The sequence below is a fragment of the Bombina bombina genome, chromosome 6 (assembly GCF_027579735.1).
Source record: "Bombina bombina isolate aBomBom1 chromosome 6, aBomBom1.pri, whole genome shotgun sequence".
NCBI lineage: Eukaryota > Metazoa > Chordata > Amphibia > Anura > Bombinatoridae > Bombina > Bombina bombina.
Window position 1 is genome coordinate 61,465,771 of NC_069504.1, and position 11,432 is coordinate 61,477,202.

The window sequence follows — 11,432 nt, forward strand, 5'->3', positions numbered from 1 at the left end:
GGAAATAGGGGTTAATAACTTTAAGTAAAGTGTCAGCGATATCGGGAGCGGCAGATTAGGGGTTAATAAATTTATGTAGGTGTCAGAGATGTCGTGGGCAGCAGATTAGGGGTATTTAGACGTGGGGTTTATGTTAGGGAGTTTAAACATTAGGTTTAAAACATAACTTTTTTGTTCCCCATAGACATCAATGGGGTTGCGTTACAGAGTTTTTTTCATTCGCGCTTCAGGTGTTAGAAAAACCTAACACGCTTTCCCCATTGATGTCTATGGGGAAAGCGTACACAAGCACGTCAAAGCAGCGCTTGCATTTTGTGCGGTATGGAGCTCAACGCAACCATATTGCACGCACAAGGCGGCTTTTCAAGAAACTCGTTATGGCAGCGCTATGGAGGGTGAAAGTAACGCAACTTTTGTTGCGTACATTAAACTACCCTCTAAAGCGCCAAAACTTGTAATCTAGGTGTATGTGCTTTAATCCTCTTGCAAAGGAGTGCAACTCCTTTTTCTTACTGCAGTTTTCTATCCCATCAATTTAAAAGGGATAGTATAGTCCAAATTAAACTTTTATGATTCAGATAGGACCATGTAATTGATAAACTCTTCTAATTTACCTTTTCTATCTATTAAATTTGCCTTTGTTCTCTTGATATTCTTAGTTGAAGCTAACCCTAGCTAGGCTCATATGCTAATTTATAAGCCCTCTGAGGCATAAAAGTACAAAGAGAGAGACACAGCAGCACTGATGTTTCAGAAAAAGGGTTGATGAGAGGATTTTAGCATTGGAGGATAGTGTTGGACAGATAGAGAAAACAAATACAATTTAACATCAAAAGAAAGGGCCTGGCATAACAAACCCCTCGAAAAAAACGAATCAATTGTATTCGTAAATTCGGACAAGAGGTGGGAATGTTTGTCATCCTGGATAAAAGTGATTATATTTTGGAAAGCAATAGACAGCTATGTGATATAACAACATATAGGAAGATTAGTTCAGACCCTACATCATTATTTAAACTAAAATGATTAAATTTTGGAGCAAAACTGAGGCTATTGGACTCCTCACCAGGGAGCAAGAGTGAGAATTTGTTCGCGGGGGGGGAATCCAAGGATTCCGTGATTCTTCCACTATTTACCTATAGACACATAAAAGTTTGACCCAAACCCCCGGGACGATCCTCTAAGTCCTCGGGGATTGGGGTCTCTATTTGAACAAATCTCAGAATAGGATTGATTCAATTTTTACAGCCCCTGGTGAGGAGTCTAAAAAGGCTACCTGAGAGATTCCACCACCTCTTACAGCTATTAGAAATGCTGAAATGGGAAGAAAGGATACAAATGGTAGTGGTGGACGGCCACTGCCCTCTATTCAAGTATCCCGCATGACATGGGCATACAAGCTATGAAGTATTTTCTTTGATGGACACACTAGATTTCTCTGAAGAAACCAAAATGGTCCTTCTGTGACATAATTGATCTTCTTGCTTTAAACATAACTATTTTATGTTTAATAAGAGTTCTACGTGCAGGTTTGTGGGACGGCCCTGGGGCGAAAATCCGCCCCCCTCGTCTCGCAAACCTGTACGTGGGACTCCTGGGAGGACAAGTACCCTATATAGCCATGACCAACCCGTTTAGGATCAGATCATCTTTTTCCATGCGCTTCATAGATGATCTGGTATTGTCATCAAGGAACCTTTCTGACTATAAAATGGCCTTTTTAGCTATTTAAGCCAAAATGAGTTCAATCTTAACTTTGTTGGTGACCACTTTTGAGAAGTGGCCGTAATTTCCTTGATTTGACCTTAAAAGGAGATGAGGTACTTGGAATGATCATCAGTGACACATATCATAAAAAAAACAGCAGGAAATACCATACTTCATGGGAAATCTTGTCATTCCTCCTCACTTGGTGCGCTCAATTCCAAGGGGCCAATTATTGCGGTTACGCAGAAATACTAATTCAGATGCTTTGTTTGATGAACAAGCCATGGCATTAATTGAGCGACTCAAGTTAAGAGGCTACAATGATTCTTTACTTCATTAGAATTATGTGGAGGTAAGAGAAAAATCACAGGGAGAGTTGGTTCAGGGATCTGTGAGACACAGTACTGCAACGCAAGAGACAGTAGTTTTTTCAACAGAGTATTCGAGCCAATATAATGAAATTTGCTCCATTCTGAAGAAAAATCTCCATCTACTTAATGAGGATGAGGTGTTGAGACCCCTTATTGGGAAATGTAAATTTGTATCTAAGAAGCCTCCAACTTTGTCTTCTAAACTATCTCCCAGTTTAATATATTCAGGGGGTAAGGACAAAAAAGTGACTGGATTAGAAGGAAGGGGACTTATAGATGTGGCCATGGCCCCTGTGTCACCTGTAGCTTTATTGGTATAGGTAATGGCTTTAAAAGCACCCAAACTGGTGAGGAATTTTCACATAAGTTTTATGCAAATTGCAGAAGTACGTATGTTGTGTACTTACTTGAGTGTAAGCAATGTTTTCTGCAATATACTGGCCAAACGACCAGAGAACTAAGATCTCGAATTAGGGAACATGTGAGGGACACCAGGGAGTATGTTAAAGAATCAGCGGTTGCCAGACACTTCAATCTTGTACACATGACTAACATTTTTAATATGAAAGTGCAAGTGATTGACCGCATCATGTTCCCACCCAGGGTGGTGATAGATGTAAGCTATTACAGAAACAAGAACTATATTGGATTTATAAGCTCAGAACTATCACACCCCTGGGTTTGAATAAGGAGTGGGATATGAGCTACTTTGTTGAGTAGTGTTTTCCTTACACGTTATCCACTGTATTGCATGGTATAAACATTATGGGTTACTGGTCAGCCTAACATTGGTTATATTGGCTTATGATATATCATGTCCATTAATATTTTACTAAGTTTACTGATGATTTTTTCTATGTCTTTCTTATGTTCTTTATTTGTCTTCCCTTTTGAAACAATAAGTAAAGTGGTCCTTGCAATGCTCCATTTGATAACATTGAGAAATGTATTGCTTCAAATGTTTTTTACATTATGGATATGTTTTTATCTCATATATATATTCATATATTTTTTTGTGTTTTTTTATGGAGTGTTTATTTGGACCATACTTTAGATGTGCATGTTTGCAGATCTTGTTTCACATGGTTAGACATTTAAGGCTTTTTGTAGTAATTTAATATCCATGATCTGCATAAACCCGTTTCTGGGGACCTTTTTAATACCCTTAAATAATCTTAGAATTTGGTTTTGCAGCATATTTGTATTTGTATTCATGTATGGATACTTGCATACATGGATATTTATTGTAATTTGTCACCTGCAATTATAGACATTGTTTTTGGTCTCTGATATTGTTTTTTGCAGCATATCTGTATTGGTGCATGGACACATGCATACACGGATCTTTCTTGTAATATGTCATTTGATAACATTGTTTTCTCCTTATACATTGTGCATGTAATTTGTAACAGATTTTGTTTGTTTTGTGATTGATTGATTTTTCAATGTGTATGTGCACTCATAGGTTCCCATACGCATATTGAATTTTAATATGCATGTAATTTTATCTAATCACTAACAGGTGTTTCTATCCCTTTAAAGAGGGACTGTTCACACCTAGCAACTTACCCTATGATTAAGTGCTCTGGTGTGCACAAAACTAGTCAGGGAAGTTCTTTTGTGTACTCATGTAAACCGTTCTAATAAAGGTTAATTTTGTTTTACTTTCTTTGGCCCTGGATTTCCTTGCATCAGTGCTGCTGTGTCTCCTCTTTGTACTTTTATGCTTTTTTGAGCTACACCGGCCGCTATATAACAGCATGCACCCCCTGTGACCCAGGTATTACTTGTATCACTCCGCCTCTGCCTCAGCTCACGGACCCAGCCGGAACTACCGCATTTGCAGCAGCTTGTCTCTTTGTGCTCATTTAAGCCCTTGAAGGCCCCTCTTATCTGAATGCATTTGACAGTTTTTCAAAGCTAGGCGGCGTTAGTTCATGTGTTTCATATAAATAGCATTGTGCTCACACACATATGGAGTTATTTAGGAGTCAGCACTGTTTGAAATGCAAGTCTGTCAAAACATCTGTGATAAGGAGGCAGTCTACAGAGGCTTAGATAAAAGGTAATTACAGAGGTAAAAAGTATATCAATATAACAGTGTTGGATATGCAAAATTGGGGAATGGTAAATGTTTACTATTCGTTTAAGAGGAGGTAGGAATACCCCTTAAACAGCACTATTTCTCTTTTACAAAAACTGAGGGATGGGTTGTACTAGTCATAAGTTAAGTGCATATATTTAGAACAGAAGTTCAACTCAAATAAGATTTCTTTTTACAGATATTTTGAGTTGCACTGTTCTAATATATCCGGTGTTAAAATAATGCAGGAAATGGAGGATAACAATTATTAGTTTTTGCAACAATCTACAAATTTATATCAATAGTATTTGTCAGGTGATAGTTTACATAATTTAAAACAATTAACATATTGAGAGCTCTATGTCTATTTAAGCACCATATACACATATTGGCCAACAAAGAATAAATAAAAACGTCCATAAATCATAGGTGAAAGAAAAAAAAAAGAAGGATGTAGTGCCATATCGATACTTACAGGTTGCAGCCAATTATCTGTTCGCTCTGATTTTTTCTTCTGCTCTTCCATCTAAAAATGTATTTAAAAAATAATAAATTATATTACTACTTATTATATTACTTAATACTGTAATACTGGAGAAAAACTGACGTATATTTTTTATAAAACTCCTAGTCATAGCAATAAAAGAGGGTTTTATAAAGAGACATACAGTGCTCCTAAGTTTACATACCCTGGCAGAATTTATGATTTCTTGGCCATGTTTCCAAGAATATGAATGTTAACACAAACACTTTTCTTTCACTCACGGTTAGTGTTTGGCTGAAGCCATTTATTATCAATCAACTGTGTTTACTCTTTTTAAATCATAACGACAACAGAAACTACCCAAATGACCCTGATCAAAAGTTTACATACCCTGGTGATTTTGGCCTGATAACATGCACATAAGTTGACACAAAGGGGTTTGAATGCCTATTAAAAGGATTTGATTGAAATTAGTGTATGTGTATAAAAGGTCAATGAGTGGGGCGGAGCCTGACCACGCTGGGAGATGATCGCACACTAGCAGGGCTCCTGCAACCAAAGCTGACATTTTAGCTATTTTAGCACAAAAAGCTGTTTATTTATCTTGGCGATAAGCATATGGACATACAGAGGATCTCACTGACTGGAGTACCAGGTGAAAGCCCGAATGAATGGTGTTTCCTGGAATGTTTGACCAGAGGGCACGGAAACCCACGTGGAGGGCCGGGACCGCTCCTCCATAGCATTAAGGGACTGTACAAGCAAGGTTGTGGCTCAAGGAGGAAAGTGGTACTAAAGCAGAAAACGGAGCAAGCCACACTGATCTCACATATCTCGCCGGGAGCCTTTGGGGCACAAATGCAGAGGGAGTTCTATAGGCCGCTTGCAGAAAAAGTTTGCAGAGGCCGAGTTACCGCTACACGCGACATACAGTTGCGGGATCCCATGTCACTGAATTTACTTGCAACCAGACACAGAAGGCACAGAGAAGCATCAGAAGGACTGCAGACTGGGTGCCCACTATACCGGTAAGCTGCCTACCCTTCACACTTATAACACACACCGGACAGCGGCACATGTGGGTAACCCAGCACTAGCTGGCGCAGTGAAGAGACTTATACCAGCCCAATAAATAAGGGTGAGTGGTAGAAGTGGGGGCTCACGCAGGGCCTACTGTACCCCTTCCTTACGGTCAGCTGAATCGCAGCCATAATCCAGGGTGGCTAAGGGGGGCCAAAGCATACAAGAAATTAAGGCAGACAGAGAAGAGAAAAACAACACCGGCTGGAGCTCAATTTAGCCACGAGGTTAATGCACTTAGGCCTGGTTTAAGAACCGCACCAAACACTATATACACTATATACACTAAATGGCACAATCCAATGTTCCCTAAGGCATACTTTGCATCAGTGCAGAGTAAGAGAGGGGGGTAGGCATACTATTTCATCGAACAATTCCATTCTTAGTGACACATATAGAGAAAGACCCTGACGGACGCTATATCATACTGGTAGGGACTTTGTTTGGTAATTTTATTACACTAGCCTCGGTATATTCTCCCAGCAGAGGACAGGAGAAATTCATGGAAAGGGTTACTGACCTACTAGAACACTCCAGAGGGATTACATACTTAGCCGGGGATTTTAATTTGGTGGCAGACCCTTTTATGGATACCTCACGGGGAGTCACATGTACGCCAGCCTCTACAATTAGCCATGTAAATGACACACTCAAAAAGACAGCCCTACACGATGTCTGGCGTTCACTTTATCCTACGTCCAGAGATTACTCATTCTACTCTATCCCACATAATAGTTACTCCCGGATTGACTATATCTATACAGATTCTGTGGCCTGTCGATCACACATCAGAGCTCGATAGGCAATATCACCTGGTCGGACCATGCTCCTGTATCGTGCTCAGTTCTGTGGCCGGACATTCCGGTCACTCAACAAATCTGGAGGCTAGATGAGACTATACTAGACAACCCTATTATTGTAGTGACCTACAAAAAACTTTAAAGGAGTACTTTGAGAATAACACTTATCCCTCTTCATCAAAGGCAATAATATGGGAAGCCCACAAAAGTGTGTGTTAAGGGGGGCCCTAATTAAGCATAAAGCACTACTCAATAAACAATACAGAACTAAATATCAGGAGTTGCTGGGCAATGATTGGTGACCTTGAGAATCAACACAAACGGGACCCAGCTAAATGCCATTAAAACACAATTAAAAGAGAAAAGGATTGATTACAAAAACACCTAGTTGAGGTACATCAAAAAAAGGCCCTGATGCTAAAGCAAGTTTACTATGAGGAGGTAATAAACCGGGAAAGCTTTTGGCCAGATCCCTTAAAAAAGACAGATCCAAACTTACATACATTCCATCAAAACCTCTGACGGACACACACAGTCCAAAGCAGCACACAAATAGCAGCAGAATTTCACAAATACTATTACTCCTTATATAACATACACGGCCATTCTACAGCGCCCCTTCGGGTGGACTCTCCTAGCCAGAAAGAAATTGCTATTGACTCTTACCTGAGAAATTTAGATCTTCCCAAACTGTCAAAAGAGGAATCAGAACTTTTAGATACCCCAATCACGGCCAAAGAACTTTTTGACGCCATTAAAAATAGTCCGAAGGGTAAAAGCCCAGGTCCCGACGGATTTTCTTCTGCCTACTATAAAAAATTTAGAGACATCCTGGCGGGTCCAATTCTAGATTTGTTTAACGAAATTAGGGACTACCCCAATTTATCTCACATACTACTAGAGGCCCACATTAGGTTCTCCCTAAACCGGGGAAGACAGCAGATTCTCCGGGCATTTCAGACCAATTTCCCTGATTAATTCCGATATGAAGTTATTGGCTAAGATTCTTGCAACCCGCCTCAATAGATTTTTACCAAGGTTAATCAACAAAGACCAGGTGGGCTTTATACCAGGCCGCGAGGCTAGGGATAATACCGTTAAAGTTACACAGCTAATTGCCCATGCCAGGGCTCATAATATACCTACAGTGCTCTTCTCCACAGATGCGGAGAAGGCATTCGATAGGGTGAGCTGAACTTTTTGCGTCGCGTGTTAGAGAAAATGGGTTTTGGAAGGGCCTTTGTCGACACCACCTTTGCGCTGTACTCAAACCCTAATGCCAAAATTAGGATCAACGGCACTCTATCAAAATCTCTCGCATAAGTAATGGAACCAGACAGGGCTGCCCCCTGTCTCCATTGCTCTTTGCCCTGTCGATAGAGGTCCTGGCACAGAAGGTTAGATCCAATGCCAATATATCAGGAATTAAGGTGGAGGACACAGAGTACAAGCAGGCGTTATACGCTGATTATGTCCTATTCACGTTAACTAACCCACTTAACTCTATCCCAGAGCTGTTGAGGGAACTTAGAGCTTATGGTGCTGCCTCAAACTTTCTTCTCAATCTAAGTCGGAGTTGCTAAATATAAATACGAACCAAGAAGTTTCGACTTCTTGCAGAGAGATTGTGGCCTCACCATAGCTAGGACCAAGCTGAAATTCCTTGGCATATACTTATCGTCGGACCCCTCAGATCTTTATAAATATAATTATATACCGCTTAGGAACGACATCGCAGCAGGCCTCTCCTCTTGGAAGAAATATATCTTGGCTGGGGAGAATAGGAGTAGTTAAGATGAACATTCTACCCCGCATATTATACCTTTTTCAAACACTACCAATAGCAGTTCCTAGAGGATACACAAATCGATACAAAGCTTGATTGACCAATTAATTTGGTCCAATAACAGACCTAGGGTATCCAGAAGGAATATGTACCTACCAAGAGACAGAGGAGGGCTTGGACTCCCTGATGTTTCTACTTATAGAACGGCAGTGGGATTGCAGAGGATAGTGGAATGGTCACAAAATAATGAGCACAAGGCTTGGATCCTCTTGATAGACAAATACTTAGGGTGATAATGTGGGCTCACTGGCATGGTTACCCCCATCACTTAGGCCTAAAAATATATCTAAATATCAATGCTAGAAGAGACTTTTAATACTTGGGATGCGACAGTAGCAACCACTACACATATTTCCTCCAGACATTCCCCAATGACACCCGTATTTGAAAATCCCGAGCTCCCATACTACTTAACAGGTTATAGAAAAATGTAATCCTATGAAATGAGGGAGGGATCGGTATACGGGGAGGTCAAGCAGGGCAAGATTGTATCGCAGAACGAACTAATGGGGAGTCAGCCCACATTGTTCACCTCTTGGTTACATAACAATCAACTATTAAATTATATGTCCAGACACAAAAAGAAACAAGAGTTAGGAAGGGCGCTTACACCTTTCGAAAAACTTTGCACTAACGAGGGTACTTTAAGACATTTGATCTCGCTACTTTACAAACTCTTAGTCCTGCGAGGGAATGACTCGCTTCCAAATTACGCAAGTAAATGGGCATTAGACTTAGGGTCGGAAATAGACTGAGTCTTGACTGAAAAGCTTTAGACTCACAAAGAGGTCATCAATATCCTCAAATATCCAAGAGACACACAAAGTTTATGAGCAGATGGTACATGACACCCATTAGACTGCACAAAATATTCCCCACCTTGAGCCCCATGTGTTGGAGGGGGTGCGGGGAACAGGGATCACTTTTACATATATAGTGGTCCTGTCCAGTAATTATGTCCTTCTGGGCGGGGGTTCGGGATAAAATCAACGAGACACTCAACATTAGCATCCCAAACTCACCAGAAATATTGCTCTTCTTGGCAATGCCTAAAGTGCAAAGTCAAGCCCATTTAGCCTTACTGTTAATATTACTCATTAGTGCCAAAAAACTGATTCCCAAAAGATGGAAAGCAAGAGATCCCCCAACGTTAGGGGAATGGCACTCCCAGGTAGAAGAGGTTCTCCTCATGGAAAGATACCACTACTTGAAAATACATAAGCTAGATACTCATGAATTAATGAAAACGATTTGGCACGGTACAGTTTAAATTTGGTACAAAGCTTGTTGGCGAGAGGGCGGTAGTCACGGGCCTTCCCTCTCCTCCTATTCCTCCCTTTTCCTTTACTGAGTGTGTTTTTTTTTTCCCTTCTTCCCCTTTCCTTTTGTTGCTTCCCCTCGGTCTCTCCACCCACTTTCTTCCCCCACCTCCCTAAGGTGTGTGCTCCCAGTCTACTGGGTTTCTACATGTTGCAATACTTTTTCTCTTTGTAAAATTTCTGAAAAACTTCTATCTTGTAATCTTTCTCTCATGACAGTGGTCATTAGGGCGAGAGTAGAACCAATTTGAAGTGTATAACATTTTTACCGATTGTTGGGTACAAGATTTCTATTTTTATTGTTTGTTGAATTGTATCATGCTTGCATGTCAGCAAGACTTTGTTCATCTTTTTTTCACTTCAATAAAGCTTTTATTAAAAAAAAAAAAAAAAAGTCAATGAGTTTCTGGACTCCTGACAGACCCTTGCATCTTTCATCCAGTGCTGCATTGACGATTCTGGATTCTGAGTCATGGGGAAACCAAAAGAATTGTCAAAAGGTCTGCGGGAAAAGGTAGTTGAACTGTATAAAAAACAGGAAAGGGATATAAAAAGATATCCAGGAATAGAGAATGCCAATCAGCAGTGTTCAAACTCTAATCAAGAAGTGGAAAATGAGAGGTTCTGTTGAAACCAAACCACGGTTAGGTAGACCAACTAAAATTTCAGCCACAACTGCCAAGAAAATTGTTTGGGATGCAAAGAAAAACCCACAAATAACTTCAGGTGAAATACAGGACACTGAAAACATGTGGTGTGGCTGTTTCAAGATGCACAATAAGGAGGCACTTGAAGAAAGCAAATGCCACAAAGTATCCCGCTTACAATACGCCAAACAGCACAGCACTAAATTGAGCTTTTTGGCCACAACCATAAACGTTACATTTGGAAAGGAGTCAACAAAGCCTATGATGAAAGGTACACCATTCCTACTGTGAAACACGGAGGTGGATCGCTGATGTTTTGGGGATGTGTGAGCTACAAAGGCACAGGAAATTTGGTCAGAATTGATGGCAAGATGAATGCAGTATGTTATCAAAAAATACTGGAGGAAAATTTGCATTCATCAGCCCAGAAGCTGCGCATGGGACGTACTTGGACATTCCAACATGACAATGATCCTAAACACAAGGCCAAGTCGACCTGTCATTAGCTACAGCAGAATAAAGTGAAGATTCTGGAGTGGCCATCTCAGTCTCCTGACCTCAATATCATTGAGCCACTCTGGGGAGATCTCAAACGTGCAGTTCATGCAAGACAGCCCAAAAATTTACAGGAACTGGAGGCTTTTTGCCAGTAAGAATGGGCAGCTTTACCATCTGAGAAGATAAAGAGCCTCATCCACAAATACCACAAAAGATGTTAAAGGGAGCAATACACAGTATTAAGAACTGGGGTATGTAAACTCTTGTACAAAACACAGTAGTATCCAGCACAGGAACCCAGGAAGCAGGAGACCGGTGCAAGTAACTGCCAACTTGCTAGCAATAATATGAAAAACAGACAAGGTGGTCTCCTTGCAAAAAAATCCTTATTTTATTGTATACAAAAGGAACAGGAACAAACAAAGTCACAACGTTTCGGGCCGTGATTAAGGGGCACGGCCCCGAAACGTCGTGACTTTGTTTGTTCCTGTTCCTTTTGTATACAATAAAATAAGGAATTTTTTGCAAGGAGACCACCTTGTCTGTTTTTCGTATGTAAACTTTTGATCAGGGTCATTTGGGTAGTTTCTGTTGTCA

General features: G+C 40.5%; 1 protein-coding gene across 1 annotated transcript in view; it reads right to left on the reverse strand.

Moving 5' to 3' along the window:
* Positions 1 to 11,432, reverse strand: part of KIN (Kin17 DNA and RNA binding protein) — a 96,600-nt gene that overhangs the window by 43,293 nt on the left and 41,875 nt on the right. The window contains exon 9 of the mRNA XM_053716431.1: positions 4,637 to 4,687. Coding sequence (XP_053572406.1) covers positions 4,637 to 4,687 — 51 coding nt within the window. The remainder of the gene's footprint in view (positions 1 to 4,636; positions 4,688 to 11,432) is intronic.